We start from the raw sequence: 17619 nt of genomic DNA, 5'->3' as shown, positions 1-17619 counted from the left end.
TATGCTGATGACCTGCTAATCTTCTTAAAGAATATGCAGAGGGACCTGCCAAATGGCCAACTGATATTGTCCAGGTTTGGGGCTTAGAATAAACTGGGAAAAGACCCGATTGTTTCCCCTGGGACCTGCTGGAGCGACCCCTCCAGAGCTGAATACTGGGATATGGGAGCCACGGTGTCTTTCCTACCTATTGTTAAAATATACCACGATCCACAGGATATCCGTGAGGGAAATGTGAGGAGAGCTGTGCGATCCACACAGTCAAGTATGGAATTTTGGCAGACATTGCCACTATCAGTGGCAGGTAGGGCGGATCTTCTGAAGATGGCAGTATCGCCTAGACTACTGTACTATTTTACAGTATTACCAATATGGATACCCAGGGCAATCTTCAGAGAATTGGATACACTAGTAACATCATTCCTCTGGGGCAATGGGAGAAAACGAGTGGCCCTGGCTAAACTTCAGAGACAGTCGACGGACAGAAGGTTAGCTGTTCCTGACTTCGAGGCTTATTACTTAGCGGCACAGCTTCAATGTCTGGCACAATGGTTGGCGAGCAGACAGGACCCCAGGGCACTGGTGAGGCCATTCACCCCTCCACTGATAAGACTAATAGAGGTACTATTGGGAATCCAACGTACTAGGGGAGGCGACTCACCTGAATTTAAAATACTCATACAATGCTGGACAAGCTACTTGCGCAAAGCTAAGATAAAGGTTCCTTACTCCCAAGACCTCCCTCTGCTGTGTGTACTAGCACTACCGCATAGGGGTAATTGGGAGGGACTACATTCCTTGTATGCAGCGGGAGCATTAACTATTGGTAACCTCTTTAAAGAAGGAACAATAATCCCATTTGGGGACCTCAGAGCAGAGTTTGACCTTTTTGCTAATGGTTCGGTCACCACAGGTAATCTCCATAACTGGTGTGCAGGACTGGGGGAGCCCCAAACACAGACAATTTGTACCTATCTGGCAACCTCAATGGGCACAATAAAGGCCGTCACAAACTTACATAATAGAATACGAACAGATATGACCCTCCCATTGGCTTTGCTGAGGGTCAAATGGGAAGGAGATCTAGGAACCATTATTCCTGATAAGGCTTGGGAGCATATATTGAAAGGAACTCCTAAAGTGTTGAGAAATCCAGATTTATGCTGTAGGCGGGCGTTGCTCGCCTCGCCTACAGACGTAACACATTGGCGTTCACCCAACGCCTTTCCCGACTTCCGCCCACGTCGTCAAGGAGACGCGTGGAGGCGGAGATGGCAATTGGCCCCGGACTTCCGGGTTGCCGGCATTTTTAAAGAAAGAGACGCCGCGATCGAGCGCGGCGAGCAGGAGGAGAAAACGGAGCCGAGGAGATACCACAGACCCCGAGAGCCAGAAGGGAAACCGACGAGGACAGACCCCGACTGGAAAGAGGCGGCCGGAGCAACCCGACCGGGAGAGGACGAGACAGCCTGCCACGGCCCAGGAGGGTCGTGGCTGCACAAGGTACGTGCCCTCTTCAAGGGCAGGCACAATAAGGAGGAGAGAAGGGGAGGTAGAGAGGGGAGGGAAGAGAGGGGAGGTAGCAAGAAAGGGGACAAGGACTGGGGAAACTCCCAGGGCACCCTATCACTCAACCCTTAACCCCGAAGAGAGCTCAGAACGACCTCCTAAACCTCCTTACTAAACCTAAAACACCACCCATCACTTCCTATTTCCCTCACATCTCCTCCCCTCCCCGCACAAAAACCCCCACAATTAGGAACTAAGGAAATACCGTCCCACTTACCTGCTCTATCCTCTTTTTGTTCTCCTGAGGAAATCACGGTCCCAAAAGGAAGACGCCGGGAACACGCCACCTGGGGAAAAAGGAAAGGAGAACATTAAAGACCTTAGCAGCCTAAAGGAAAGCAGGAAGAGAAAGAATAAAAGAAGAGAAAAAGAAGAACCACCAAGAGACATTAATTGTTCCACCTCTCCTACAACTTAAATAAAGCACGTAACTCCCTATCAAGGGTTGATACATCCGCGTCCGTGTACTCTGTAGCCCAGATCACATACCCACCCCTCACAGTGGTGTCAGAAGTGGGATCGGGTTTTCCGACGGGCATACAGAGACCGTACCACAATGGAGGTCAAACCCAGTCTCGAAGACATGATCAAACAACTTGCAGAGGGTCAGCGCCACCTCCAATTAGTGTGGGAAGCACAACAAAGGGAGGCCAAGGAGGACAGAGAGGCCCTGCAATCCGCTCTAAAAAGTCAGGCTACTATCATGGCCAGTAATCAACTGGTCCATGAGAATGCGTTAAAAAAAATGACCGACACTATCGCTGCAAGCAAAGTGCATCCCAATGTGCCTAGTTCGGTATTGCAAAAGTATCAGGAGGGGGAAGATCCCGACTCTTTTTTCACGAACTTTGAAAGGGTAGCCTCCTCAGCTCAATGGCCTGAAGACAAATGGGGCCAATACATTGCTCCCCTCCTAACGGGCACTCTTCAATCAGCTTATCAGGCTGCAAATCCGGGTGGCACCACCCCATATTCAGAAATAAAGAAAAGTGTCTTAGAGCGTGTGGGACATGACACTGAATATTACAGGACAAGGTTCCGAAAAATCAAATGGGGACCCAACGAAGACCCACGGACCTACTATTATAGGGTGAAGGACCTGGGACTAAAATGGCTGGGACCCCTAGGGACAGATCGCGAGGACGTTATCAAGATCATTGTCCTAGAACAATATCTAGACTCCCTACCATCCAGCACCCGAAACTGGATAAGGCAGCACCCTAAAATAGACACCGAGACAGCTGTTGACCTGGCATGCGCCTATCACAGGTCAGGAGACGTGAAACATCAGTCAATCCGGCCCGTGGGTAAACCACCTATAACTCCTCCACAATTTCCTCCCCGGCGAACAATGGAAGAACCAGGACCCTCACGGAGTACCGAGAGAAGTCCCATGCAACAACCTCAGTGTTTCAGTTGTGGGGAGTGGGGTCATATCGCCCGCGGATGTCCAAAAAGACATGAGGGGGTAGAACCGATGGAAATAGGTGTTACTCGAGGAAGAGTCCTATGCCTGGGGAAAAGTGATGTGTCATTCAAACACTCCCTTCGGATAAATGGTTTGCCGGTCATGGCCTTGATTGACTCCGGATGTAGTCAGTCGGTAATCCGTCGTAGTATCATTCACCCTGTACAACCGACTAACGATCAATGGGTAACAATCTGCTGTATTCATGGAGATCGCGCTCAGTATCCCCTTTCAACGGTCGAAGTAGAATGGAACACTCACCTTGACCTTCTTCCCGTGGGACTCATGGATAACTTAATAGAGGAGTGCGTCATTGGAACTGACTATCAGAGGTTCCATGAGATCCTAGACCAAACACGAAAGAAGGATCCGGTAGATGAGTGGTGGGGTACTGCCCCTTTCTGGGAAGCCTCTATATGTAGCTCCCCCACACGAAAAAAGTTAACCCGAAGAGAAAGGAGAGCAGAGAAACATAGATTTGCAACTAAACAAGTCCAGAAGGAAGAGGGAGGATTAGTGGCCCATATAGAGACTGCCCCCATATCCTTTAGAATGAGTCAGCACGAAGATCCTACCCTGGGGAATGCCTGGAAGAATGCCAAACCAGCCTCTACTGGAGAGGTAGGTCCCTACTTCTTGGTACACAAGGACTTGCTGTATAGAGTAACCACCAGCGCGAATGGGGAAAAGAGACAGCTCGTGGTTCCCGAACCATATAGGACACAGGTACTCTTCCTAGCCCACAACCAACCGGGGGGAGGTCATTGTGGCCGGGAGAAAACGGAGGAATGTTTGCTGAGATGATTTTACTGGCCAGGTGTATATGCACATATCCGAAGGTATTGTGCCCAATGCCCAAAATGTCAACTGGTAGAACCAGGAGCCATTAGGAGAGCCCCATTACAACCATTACCGATTATTGATACCCCGTTCAAACGAGTTGGTATGGACCTAGTTGGGCCCCTTCTGCCGTCCAGCAAAGGACACACCCATATCCTCGTCCTGGTCGATTATGCGAGCAGATATCCCGAGGCGATTCCACTTATTAGTATCACCACGAAGGCAGTGGCACAAGCCATGATAACATTCTTTGCCCGAGTGGGTTTCCCTGAAGAGCTTCTTACTTACCAGGGAACTCCGTTCGTATCTGGACTTATGAAACAGATATGTAAGTCCCTAGGTGTTCTCCAGATAAAGACATCAGTATATCATCCACAAACGGATAGTTTAGTGGAGCGATATAATCGCACAATCAAAACCCTTTTAAGGAAAATAGTGAGTGAGACGGGAAAAGACTGGGACCAGAAACTTCCCCTAGTGTTATATGCAATAAGGACACACGAGCAATCCTCTACCGGACATAGTCCGTTTGAACTTGTATTCCGGAGACAACCTCGCAATTTACTAGACATGGCGGCGGAACTGTGGGAAGAGGAGAATAACGAGGAACGACCCATATTAGACTATATTCACAAATTAAAATCCCATCTCCAGACAGTGTGGGAAGATGTAAGACAACATTTAGAGGAAGCCCAAGATAATCAGAAAACTTACTATGATCAGGGTACCAAGCTACGGGTACTACGACCCAACGAGAAGGTGTTAATCCTACGACCCACCTCTGAACATAAGCTAATCGCCAAATGGCAAGGACCGTATCGAATAATAAAAGCGGTCACCCCGGTTACCTACTTAGTGGAACTAAATAACCACCCAAGACGAACCCAAATCTATCACATCAATCTATTAAAGAAATGGGAGGACCCAGAAAATGGCAATAATGCACCTGCAAGGGGGTACCTGATCACCCCGGCTCACCCACTAGGGTTAGAACTATGTCCCACCTCCCAACTAGTCCCCCCCCGACTCTTCCCAGAATCAATGAGTCCCTTTCTGAGATGGAGACAAGGCAAATAATGGAGCTAATTCACAGTCATGCCTGCTTCTTCTCTGAACTGCAGGGGAAAACTTCTTTGGTTCAGCATCATATTCGCACACCTGAGGGCAAAATTGTACGCCTACGTCCTTATCGAATCCCTGAAGCAAGAAAAGTCCTTATAGAGGAAGAAATAACCAAAATGTTATCTCTTGGGGTTATTGAGACGTCCACCAGCCCATGGTGCTCTCCTATCATCCTAGTGCCGAAACCGGACGGTTCGGTCCGCTTCTGCATTGATTTCCGGAAACCCAATGAGGTATCACTTTTCGATACCTACCCCATTCCCCGGGTGGATGAAGTTTTAGAAAAAATCGGGCAGGCCCGTTTTATGTCCACTATTGACCTGACGAAGGGATATTGGCAGATTCCCTTAGCCCCCTCAGACAAAGAGAAGACAGCATTCGTTTCCCCTTCGGGGTTGTACCAATTTACTGTCCTCCCATTCGGTCTCCATGGTGCCCCGGCTACGTTCCAACGCTTGATGGATCGATTATTGAGACCCTTCCATGATTTTACAGCTGCCTATCTCGATGACATTGTCATTTTTAGTTCTACCTGGCCTGACCATCTCCTCCATCTAGGGAAAGTATTCTCAGCGCTGGCGGCCGCAGGCCTTACAGCCAACCCAAAAAAATGTGTCCTAGGTCAGACCCAGATTGCCTATCTTGGTTATGTCATCGGTAAAGGAGTATTGAGCCCACAAAAAGATAAGGTAGCCACCATTAGACAGATACCGCTTCCCAAAACTAAGAAGGAACTCCGCTCATTCCTGGGGTGGGTAGGATACTACCGACAGTTCATACCACAGTACTCGACCATTACGGGCCCCCTTACGGACCTATTAAAGAAACAATACCCAAATGCCCTTCCTCCTTTTTCCCCCTCGCAACTACAGGGTTTTCACTGGCTGAAGGAAGCCCTTTCTACCGAACCCGTGTTACGATGTCCCGATTTTTCCAGACCTTTCCATCTTTTTACCGACGCTTCCAATATTGGGTTGGGGGCCGTATTGGCGCAACCGGACGATCAGGGACATGATCACCCAATCGTGTATATCAGTAGGAAGTTGTTACCTAGGGAAACTAACTATCCTACCATCGAGAAGGAATGTCTTGCCATAAAGTGGGCAATTGAGTGTTTACAATACTATCTCCTGGGTCGTCCATTCATTCTTTACACTGATCATGCACCCTTAACATGGTTGTCTTCACATAAGGATACCTATTCCTGAGTGTTGCGGTGGTTCCTTGAATTGCAACCCTTTACCTTTCAGGTCCGTCACATTCCTGGGTCACGTCAATGTCCCGCTGACTTTCTCTCCCGCTGCCCGGATTCCTCGGTCCTCTACCAGTCCCGTTCATGGGAAGGGGTGTGTAGGCGGGCGTCGCTTGCCTCGCCTACAGACGTAACACATTGGCGTTCACCCGACGCCTTTCCCGACTTGCGCCCACGTCGTCAAGGAAACGCGTGGAGGCGGAGACGGCAATCGGCCCCGGACTTCCGGGTTGCCGGCATTTTTAAAGAAAGAGACGCCGCGATCGAGCGCGGCGAACAGGAGGAGAAAACGGAGCCGAGGAGATACCACAGACCCCGAGAGCCAGAAGGGAAACCGGCGAGGACAGACCCCGACTGGAAGGAGGCGGCCGGAGGAACCCGACCGGGAGAGGACGAGACAGCCTGCCACGGCCCAGGAGGGTCGTGGCTGCACAAGGTACGTGCCCTCTTCAAGGGCAGGCACAATAAGGAGGAGAGAAGGGGAGGTAGAGAGGGGAGGGAAGAGAGGGGAGGTAGCAAGAAAGGGGATAAGGACTGGGGAAACTCCCAGGGCCCCCTATCACTCGACCCTTAACCCCGAAGAGAGCTCAGAACGACCTCCTAAACCTCCTTACTAAACCTAAAACACCACCCGTCACTTCCTATTTCCCTCACATCTCCTCCCCTCCCCGCACAAAACCCCCCACAATTAGGAACTAAGGAAATACCGTCCCACTTACCTGCTCTATCCTCTTTTTGTTCTCCCGAGGAAATCACGGTCCCAAAAGGAAGACGCCGGGAACACGCCACCTGGGGAAAAAGGAAAGGAGAACATTAAAGACCTTAGCGGCCTAAAGGAAAGCAGGAAGAGAAAGAATAAAAGAAGAGAAAAAGAAGAACCACCAAGAGACATTAATTGTTCCACCTCTCCTACAACTTAAATAAAGCACGTAACTCCCTATCAAGGGTTGATACATCCGCGTCCGTGTACTCTGTAGCCCAGATCACATACCCACCCCTCACATATGCTAATAAACTTTTACGTATTGCACCAGGCATATTTAACCTCTGGCCGGATCAAAAGGCATTTCAACACGGAAGGAGCGGATTGCCCAAGATGCAGGGCCCTCGGAGCAGAATTTAGGCACTTGTTCTGGAACTGCCCACAGACCAGGACATTCTGGGGAGAGGTGACCCAAACGGTAGCAGATACGATAGACAAGGTAGTTCCTTGCACAATGGGTCATTACCTACTTGGGTGGTTCCCACATATGTCTAAAACTAAGGTTGCTCGCAGATTCCAGGACCTAGCTTATATCCTAGCCAAGAAGGAGATTGCAATGACTTGGAAGAACCCAACAGGTCCGAGAGAAACCAATTGGTACAGGGAACTAGAAAAATGGGCTGTGAATGAGGGGGATGCCCTTCTCAGGGAGGCCAAAAGAGGATGAGACCTTTAGACGTCGCAAAAGCATGTGACACCATGATGGAAGCTATGAGAGAGGCAACCCAGAACGCCCCAGACTCCGAGACAGAGACTGCTCAAACCCAACCACCTAACACCTGAAAATACAGATCAACCTGAACAAGAGCCTGAATTGAAACTACACATGGGAAAATGAGACACAGCTGTCCTCACCACACCACAAATACCACACAATAGGAAATATGACTCATTGGGGAGGGGGGAAGGACGTTGGGGTGGAAGAGGGTGAGGAGACAACAGAAATTCCTTTAATAAACAAGGGAATGGAAAATCATTAAGACAATTTGAACAGACAGAGTCCATGTACTGGAACGTGGATGTAATGTGCTATTAATGTATGATCACATACCTGTTGTAATTATCAATAAAAATCTGTTTTTAAAAAAAAAGCTACATCCATATCAGATGGAAGTAACAATGTTGCAAAAAATGTCTCTAACGCTTGTAGGGAACACAGTCAAGCTATATATCCAAGTCAATGAAGGAAGATATTAATAATGAGGATTGTCAGAAAGCATTTGAGTGCATCAAGAGAGATATTTATGAAGCACCTTTTCCGTGTGGGCATGACCCCAAGTGTGAGAACAATTTAATTACCAATGATGCAAGTGGGAACGGATTGGGGGCATGTTGTCAAAGGTCAATGGGTCTGCTAAAGAGCATGTTGTTACCTTTGCATTCAGGCCACTTACACCTACTGAAGAAAGTTATTCGGTCATAGAGAGGGAGACCTTAGGATGTGTTTGGGGCCTCAAACATTTCCTGCAATTCATTTGCGGATCTAAAGTGGTTTTATGTTTGATTATAAACCTTTATGCAAAGTGTTAACCACAAAAGCTCTTATCATTGCCTCACCAGGGATAGCTAGATTATCGATGCATCTTCTACATTATCGTTAGGAAGTACAGTATCTGCCTGATCCCGCAATAGGGTTGACGATTTATTTTTAGTAGACTGTTAATACCTATCAGGGAACACATCACCAGTGAGTGGGATGAATGGTGGTGGCATTATCTAAAGTTGATTTGAAAGGTGTAAGTGTGGATGTAGGTAGCTGGCTCTGTATATTCTATATCAAAATGAGATATAGTGTGCACAGAGTCATGGGGTTCCCCAGAGTCTTAACAAAGGCTAAAGTAGATAACACTAATGCTCTCTTTTGTGGTCTTGTTGTCGAGCAGTTAGGCTCATCAGAGGGTAGTGCAAAGCATTTGTTGTGCACACATAGTCAATAAATGAGGCACACACTCAATGACTAACTCCAGGCCAATTGTTTTTATATAGCAAAAATATATTTTGTTACTTTATTTCTAGAACCAAAAGGATCTTGTAGCAGCTAAGTACATTAGCAAGTAAGTATCAAGCATATGTATCAACAGCCCTTTGTTTAGATTTGGCAAAGAAAACGGTTTACAGGCAAGTAACACTTTTCACTTTAAAAAGCTGACACTGCAATTTTCAACACAGTCCTGGGGGTCAGTGTTAGTGCAGTTTTGCGGTAAGTACTTGTCTTTTAGTTCCAGTCTCCAGGAGTTAGGATGTCCACAGATCAAGGTTGACTCCAAATGTACACCACCAGCAACACAGGGCCGGCCAGGTGCAGAGGTCAAAGTTGGTGTTGGATTTAAAATGGGATCCTATGGAGACTGGAGGCACTCGGAAACAGATCTGCTAGCAGGTAAGTACCCACGACTTCGGAGGGCAGACCTGAAGGGTTTAGGTGAGCACCGGGGGGGGGGGCACAGGTGAACACCAAACACACCCCCTCAGTGGCACAGGAGCAGCCGGGTGCAGGGTGCAAACACAGAATCGTGCTCCCAATGCTTTCCAATAGGGAGAACCCAGGGGTCACAAAGATGCTGCAGGCTGGGTCCAGCGGGTTGGTTTGGGAAAACCACAGGCTGGACAAGGAGGACGGCCACCTGTTGAACTTTGCTGGACTGGTGGTCGCATTCCCCAAGGCCAGGGGGCTGCGGGTGCAGGGGTACCTTTAGACGTCGGGAATCTTCATCCGGATTAGGGGGGGTCCTCCAGATTTAGGCTGCAGGCGTTGTCGTGTTAGCCAGGAGGGGTTACCCAGAGTGGACACGAGGTCAGAATTGCCTGGGGACTGATGGGCCACCTGGACACCGGCCGTGGGCTTCTGGTGCAAAGTGGGCAGGACTTCTGGATCCGGGGCAGTTCTGGAGTTCTTCTTGGAGTTTCTTGTGGACAGGGCCGCTGTTCTCAGGGGTTCTTGGTCCTCTGGTGGGCAGGCAGTCCTCTGAGGCTTTGTAGAGGCTGCTGCTCCTGCAGGATGCGCTGCCTTATTGTAGCAGGGCTTCTGAAGCTGCAGACAGGCCGGTCGGGCTGGGGCCAAGTCAGTTGGTGTCTGGAGTCTTCTCTGCTAGGATCCACTTAGCAGTCCTTCTTCTTTCTTCATGAGGTCGCCAGGAATCTGGTGAGTTAGGTTAAGGGGTGCCCTTAAATCCTACATATAGGGGTGTTACAAGGGTCAGAGAGCAGTAGCCAATGGCTACTGTCCATGAGGGTGGCTACACACTTCCTATGCCCACTCCCTTTGGGAAACAGGGCACACTCCTAACCCTACTGGTTCCTGTTCTCCAAACCAAGATGGAGGGTTCTGCAGGGAGGGGGTTACTTCAGTTCTGGACACCTTAGGGGTGGTCCCAGTTGAAGTGGTCACTCCTCCTTGTTTTTCCTAATTTTCCCGCCGGACTTGCTGCCAAACATGGGGCTTGGTCCGTGAGGGGTCGGCATCTTCTCTAGCTGGAGTGTGCTTGGGCACTGTAACAGGAGGCCTGAGCCTTTGAGGCTCACCACCAAGTGTTACAGTTCCTGAAGGAGGGAGGTGTGAAGCACCTCCAACCAGAGCATGCTTTGTTTCTGACCCCAGAGAGCACACAAACCCTCAGCCATGGAGTCAGAAACGTGTCTGTTAGTGGCAGGCTGTCACAGACTGGTCAGTCCTGCACTAAAGGGTTGAGTACAATACAGGGGGCATCTCAAAGATGCCCTCTGTGTGCATTTTGCAATATATCCACCACTGGCATCAGTGTGGGTTTATTGTGCCGAGAAGTTTGATACCAAACTTCCCAGTCTTCAATGAAGCCATCATGGAACTTTGGAGTTCGTAATGGCAAACTCCCAACCCATGTACTTAATATGGCCACACTGTACTTACAATGTCTAAGAATGGTCTTAGACACTGCAGGGTCATATTGCTTATGCAGCTATGCCCTCACCTATGGTATAGTGCACCCTGCCTTAGGGTTGTAAGGCCTGCTAGAGGGGTGACTTACCTATGCCACAGGCAGTGGTTTAAGGGCATAGCACCCTGAGAGGGATGCCATGTCAACTTTACCTTTTTCTCCCCAACAGCACACACAGTCTGCAATGGCAGAGTGCATGTGTTTGGTGAGGGGGCCAATACATGCTGCAGCCCTTAGAGACCCTCTATGGTCAGAGAGCCCTTGGTATCGTTGGTACCTTTTACAAGAGACTTAGCTATGGGCAGGAGTGTGCTAATTGTGGAAACAATGGTACAGTTTAGGGAAAGAACGCTTGTGCCTGGGCCTGGTTAGCAGGATCCCAGAACACACTCAGTCAAGTTAGCAACAATACCAGGAAAAAAGTGTGTGTTACTGCAAACAAGGGGCCTGTTTCCTACAGTGGAAGTATGGGTAGGGTATCATTCTTGGAACTCAGAAATGAGATCTCTGTTGAGAATAAAGAAGTAATGAGGAAGGACGTTTTATTCCACAAGTACTTTATGACATAAGCTCAAGGCATGGTGTCCTGAAGTACACCTTAGTATAGTGAAAATGAAATGTAGTGTTAGTCATATTGGTGGCTAGGTATTGATAGAGCTGTAGAAAATGTTGTAAGAGAGTGTCTGAAGTGTGCAAATTCAGATAAAGCACAAATAATCTACAACCCACCATTGCAGCCCATTGAAGCAACACAAGCGGCTTGGGAAAAAGTAGGGGTAGATATTTTTGGACTAGTGCAGAGTAAGGATGGGAGGACAAAAAATGCCACTGTCGTGGTAGACTATTTTTCTAAATGACCAGTAATGACAGTGGTTGATGTTTCAGATGCCAAAGGTGTGGTGGAATTTTGGAAGAAGTTTTTAATAGAGAAGGATTACCCAAAACTATTATCAGTGACAAAGGTGGCCAGTTTGAATCAGCAGTGTTTGAAGTGTTCATTGAGAAGTTGGGAATAAAGCACAGAACCACTTCTGTTTATTACCCTGAGGGAAATGGTTGTGTGGAGTGTTTTAATCGTGTGGTCAAAGGCATAATTGAGTTATTCAAAGTAATATCTTAGGTTGGGAAAGAAACATTAAGGAGACATTGTGGGTGTAAAGGATCACCAAGTGCAGTTCCACTGGACATAGTTGCTTCGACTTAATGAGAGGAAGGAGTTCCCTGACTATGGATAACATGGGATAGATGGGTAAGTTGAGAAAGGTTGAAGTGACTTGAGAAGATGTGAGAAATAGTTTGATTAAGTAGAAATCTAAGTATAAAACCAGGTACAACGCTTTGCACAGAGTTAAGAAAATGGAGCTTCGCATTGTAGACTGGATGAGAGTTAAAAAATGGAACATTGGTAAGAAAAGGAAAAAGTAAATTAACAGAACCTTTGCTTGCGAGTGGAGAAGGTATCATGTAATGCAGCTTTATTGAGTGATGGTAAAGTATGCTTTGCCAGTGGGATGGCCCTTTGTAAAGGGAGAAGGAATTGTGAAGTTGCTAGAAATAAAATTATGATTGGTTGAATGCTGATGATAATGCTTTGGAAGGGCAGACACACATTGAGAAGGAGAGACGTGAAGAAGTGAGGGAAAATGTTTCTCAAGACTTTGTTACTAAGGATGTGGTTTTGCAAAATGTTAACTCCAGAGGTGAAATAACTCCAGGGTTGGCTTCTCTGATTGTGCCAACAGGGATAATGTTAAAGACGTCTTTGCCAGGTCAGGGAGGAGAATAACCAAACCTTCATACTTGAGGAATTTTGTGTCCTATTAATGACTCCTTGCATACCATTTTATTATTGTGTTTTAGTTTCTATTATTGTTTTATTATTGTTAACCACTTGCGGGCCCCGGATGTAATGGTTACGTCCATGGCTGCACCTCTCAGGCGCCACGGACATAACCATTACATCCAATCACCGGCCCTCGGGAGAAGGGCTAGCGCTCCCCTCGAGGGCCGTCCCCCTACCCTCCGGGTCAGGGTTGAAAGGGGTATTGGTTCCCCTTCCACCGCCGCCCCCCCTTCACCCTCCATGAAATCAGCGCGCGATCACGCGCTGACATCATGGTACGGGTGCAAAGACGCGCTGGAAGCCATTTCCTTCCAGCGAGTCGACCAGGAAGAAGGCAAGGGTCGCCCCCCAAAAGGGGCAATATAATCTATGCCATTTCTTCCTCCCTTGGGGGCAGATTGGCCTATTTTTTTTAGGCCCTTCTGCCCCGGGGGGGCAGAAACCATGAAGACACCAGGGATTTTTTATTTTGTTTTTTTTTTGTGTGGGGGGGCGCCCCCCGTGGGCAAGGGTCACCCCTAAGGGCCAAAAAGCACTATTGGGCAGTTCTGCCCCCCTTGGGGGCAGATCGGCTATTTTCTTTTTTTAGGCCCATCTGCCCCCAAGGGGGCAGAATCCACTTAGCACCAGGGATCATGTGTGCGCATTGTGTAGAGGGTCGCCTCCCAAAAGGAGCAATATATTCTCTCGCATTTGTGCCCCCTTGGGGGCAGATTGGCCTATTATGTTTAGGCCCACCTGCCCCCATGCAGAGAACGCTAGACATGAGGGAAATTTTTAAATTGTTGGTGGTGGTGTGTTTGTCAACTGGCGAAGTATTTGCATTCATGATAATAACAGATTATTTCTCCTTTTTGTTCTAGTTCAAAGCTTTTGCTTCCTTTGCTGTGGCTTGTTGCAGTTTTGTCAGTGGTTGTCCTTCGGTTTGCGTAGTTGCATGTTTTAGGTAAGTAAATAAATTTACTCCAAAGAAGTATTGTTGCCATGCACGAATGACATGTTTGTAGATGGTGTACTGAACGCAGGATTGTGTGTGATAGATTTATGCACAATGATTATTGTGCTGCCTTATATCTAATTTGCTTTTTTTTCTCTTTTTAGTGGGATATCATTGGTGATTACTGTGGCTGTGCAGAGTAGTTGCTGGTGAGTCAAGCTTTGTCAGGCAAGTGAGCGGTATAGTTTTTGAGTTTATAACTCTTAGGGATAAAAGCTACACTTTATTTGTTACTTATCTTACACAGTGCTGGTTGTTGGTGGTGCATTTGTCCAGTTAATTTTTGTAGGAGGGATCATGGCTAGCCATATGATGACCGCTCAACAGGTTGATGGTTTGCTTTTTGAGTCATCTTCTGACTATGATGATGAGACTGACTCTGCATCTGAGGCAGAGGAGGAAGTGCAAGATTCTGGAAATGAATTTTCTGTCAGAGAGGAATCATCTGATGATGAAGCCACTCTCAGTGCTGATGAAGGGCCTGATTTAGAGGAGGACACTGATGTGTCAATGGTGCAGCAGCCAGTGGCTGAAGGCTTCCCATTGGAAGACTTGACACGTGGGTTGCACCAAACATGGAGCAGCCACAGTTGCCTGCATTTACTGGTTTCTCAGGGTGTCAAGGTAATACGGATTTTTTTTTGCCTGTCAACTTTTTAGAGTTGTTTATGGACAATATATTTTTGGAAGAGATTGTTGAGCAGACTAATTTGTATGCAGAGCAGTATTTGAGGGACAACACTGCCAAACTTAGGCCACACTCCAGAGCTAGCCGGTGGATTCCCACAAATCTGGAAGAGTTGAAAAAGTTCTTGAGTTTAACTTTTTTGATGGGACTGATAAGGAAGCCATCACTGTCTTCATATTGGTCTAATAGTCCCTTGATGGCAACTGCTATATTTCCTGCAATCATGAGTCGTAACCAGTATGAGCTTCTTCATCGGATGTTGCATTTTGTAGATAATGCTTTAGCCTTGCCATGAGATCACCCTGATTCTGAAAGTCTTTTTAAGATTAGACCTGTCCTTGATCATTTGGTAGATCGGTTTTCAGAGATCTATGTTCCAGGCAAAGAAATATCTGTAGATGAGTCTTTGGTCCTGTTCAAGGGTTGCTTGGTTTTTCGGCAGTACATTCCTAGCAAGAGGGCACGGTATGGAATTAAGATGTATATGCTGTGTGAAAGTAGTATAGGATATGTTTATAATTTCCGGGTCTACACTGGTAGGGATTCCAATATTGACCCCCTCGCCCCCCCCCCGGTTATCCACCCACTTTTGGAGTTAGTGAGAAAATTGTGTGGGAACCTGGTAGACGACTGTTTAACAAAGGCCACCATTTATATGTAGATAACTTCTACACTGGAGTTCAATTGTTCAAGGAGTTGTTCCGAGGGGACACTGTTGCTTGTGGAACAATACGCTCTAATTGGAAAGGCTATCCAAGAGAGCTTGTCTGTAAAAAACTTGAGAAGGGACAGTGCAGTGCCTTGCGGAATGATGAGCTGCTAGCTCTGAAATTTGTAGACAGGAGGGATGTGTACATGCTAACTACCATCCATGATGAGAGTATTTCACCTGTGGCTGTTTGGGGTCAAGTTGCTGAAGTGCGCAAACCTGTGTGCATTTTAGACTATAAGAAGCAGATGGGTGGTGTTGATAGAGTAGATCAGAGGTTGGAACCTTACACTGCTGCTTGTAAGCCTTATGTTTGGTATAAGAAATTAGCGGTTCACCTGTTCCCCTTGGCAACTTTTAATGCTTTTGTTGTGTTCAAGGATAGTTCTCCAGAGTCAAGGATGACATTTGTGAAATTTCAGGAGTCTATCATAGCGAGCCTTGTTGTGCTGGAACAGGCAAGAGTTCCTAAAGAAGCAGTGGTGGAGGATGTGGCTAGATTGAAAGATCGTCACTTTCCTGAGCACATTCCTCCCACAGCCAAACAAAACTTTCCTGCTAAGAGATGTAGAGTCTGTGCTCGAAGAGGTATCAGGAAGGAAACTAGGATATACTGCCCTGATTGTCCTTCAAAGCCTGGGCTGTGTGTGGGTGGCTGTTTCAGGAGCTACCACACACAAGAATTATTGGGAAATACCGTGAGCGTAAACTGCTGTTTTATATTTTCATATGTTCAGTTTCACAGTTGGCATTACTGTCATGTATTCAGTTAGAGCTTTTGTGTTTGTAGTTTTGTACTTATTTATAATTAGTGGTTTCTTTGTTGTTTAAAAACAAAAAAAAAGTGATGGCGGTGTGCATGGGGTGGCGCTTGGCTGGCGGTGTGTGTAGGGTGGCGCTTGGCTGGCGGTATGCGTGGGGTGGCTCTTGGCATGCGGTGTGCGTGGGGTGGCGCTAGGCTGGCGGTGTGAATATTGACTTGCTGTTGGCTACTGCAACACACTGCCAGGCAAACACCAGTCCACACACCCATCAGCTGGTGTGATTGCTGTATCAGGCATGAGAGCGTATGTAAGTGATGGGCCCTTGAGTTGCGCTGTCTGTTGATGCGAGTGTTGTATTGTGCCGGGCCCGTGGCTGGCGGCGTGAATGGTCTTGTGCATGTCATGTATGAAAGGTGTGTGAATGGACTGAAAAGTGGTTGGTGCCTTGTCGTGGCTTTATAACTCACGAGCTGTGAGTCATTGGTTCAGTTTTTTGACCTTTCAGTTATTAACAGTGCATTTCATTTTTGTGAAATCTCTTGTTAATAAAATTTGATCTACTGAACCATCACTCACCCTCGTGCCAAATCCAACCAGTATGTGTGGTAAAAATAACAAAACCTGCTCTGCTGTAAGCAGGCATCGCAGAACACCCGTGGCACGCTAGGTGTCTCGGGTTTGGACCACGATGATGAAGCATGCCACCAACTCGGTTGGTGGGTGAGGGATCTTTTTAACATAACCTAAGTGTGGTTTTTTTCACAATTTTAGTGTTTGGAACATCACATAAGTACGTGGACACATCAAAATGATGTATTGCAAAACTACCTGTGTTTGGGGGGCACCTATGTTTTTGGTCCCGGGTGCGGCCTTCATCTAGGGAAACCTACCAAACCCAGACATGTTTTAAAACTAGACACATCAAGGACTCCAGGGAGGTGTGGCTTGCCTGGATCCCCCAACATTTTCTTACCCAGACTCCTCTGCAAACCTCAAAATTTGCTAAAAAAAGGCATATTTTCCTCACTTTTCTTTGTAGGATCACCGCCCCGGCACAAATTTCCTACCACCCAGCGTTTCCCTCAGTCTCCCAAGTAAAATGATACCTCACTTGTGTGGGACCCCAAAGCAGAGTCAGCCTAAAAGATGTATAAAAGAAAAATATGTGCTTATCAACTCGCTGTGCTAACCCCTCAATCTCTATAGGTTATTGGCATTTTTCTGTTGCAGGCACCTGGGCCACCCACAATAAGTGAGGTATCATTTTTATTGGGGGAGTGCTGGATGGAAGGACATTTGTGGCACCTCTCAGATTCTAGAACTTTCTGTCACCGAAATGTGAGGAGAAAGTGTTTTTTTAGCCGCATTTTGAGGAGCCCCACAAGTCACCCCATCTTGCATTCCCCTAGGTGTCTAGTTTAAAAAATGCACAGGTTTCGTGGGTTTCCCTAGGTTCCGGCTGAGCTAGAGGCCAAACTCCACAGGTAGGCACTTTGCATAAAACACCTCTGTTTTCTTTGGGAAAATGTGATGTGGGGTATCATCTTTACCAGGAGACTTGGGGGAACGCTGGGTGGAACGAAATGTGTGGCTCCTCTCAGATTCCAGAACTTTCTGTCACCGAAATGTGATGAAAAAGAGTTTTTTTTTGCCAAAGTTTGAGGTTTGCAAAGGATCTGGGTAACAGAAC

General features: G+C 47.3%; 2 protein-coding genes across 2 annotated transcripts in view; one reads left to right on the top strand and one right to left on the bottom strand.

Annotated features, from left to right (window-relative positions):
* Positions 1-17619, bottom strand: part of BBS2 (Bardet-Biedl syndrome 2) — a 305860-nt gene that overhangs the window by 270949 nt on the left and 17292 nt on the right. Inside the window, exons 2-3 of the mRNA XM_069215826.1 lie at positions 6971-7040; positions 1787-1856 (exon numbers count right to left, since the gene is read on the bottom strand). The gene's annotated coding sequence lies outside the window, so the exon portion shown is untranslated. The remainder of the gene's footprint in view (positions 1-1786; positions 1857-6970; positions 7041-17619) is intronic.
* Positions 1983-6945, top strand: LOC138266994 (uncharacterized). The gene is made up of 2 exons (XM_069215832.1): positions 1983-3658; positions 6250-6945. The coding sequence occupies exons 1-2, from the start codon at positions 2126-2128 to the stop codon at positions 6823-6825; spliced, it is 2109 nt and encodes a 702-aa protein (XP_069071933.1). The 5' UTR covers positions 1983-2125; the 3' UTR covers positions 6826-6945.

Source organism: Pleurodeles waltl, chromosome 12 (assembly GCF_031143425.1).
Source record: "Pleurodeles waltl isolate 20211129_DDA chromosome 12, aPleWal1.hap1.20221129, whole genome shotgun sequence".
Lineage (NCBI taxonomy): Eukaryota > Metazoa > Chordata > Amphibia > Caudata > Salamandridae > Pleurodeles > Pleurodeles waltl.
The sequence above is the reverse complement of the archived record's forward strand: the minus strand, read 5'-3'. Positions and strand labels throughout refer to the sequence as shown.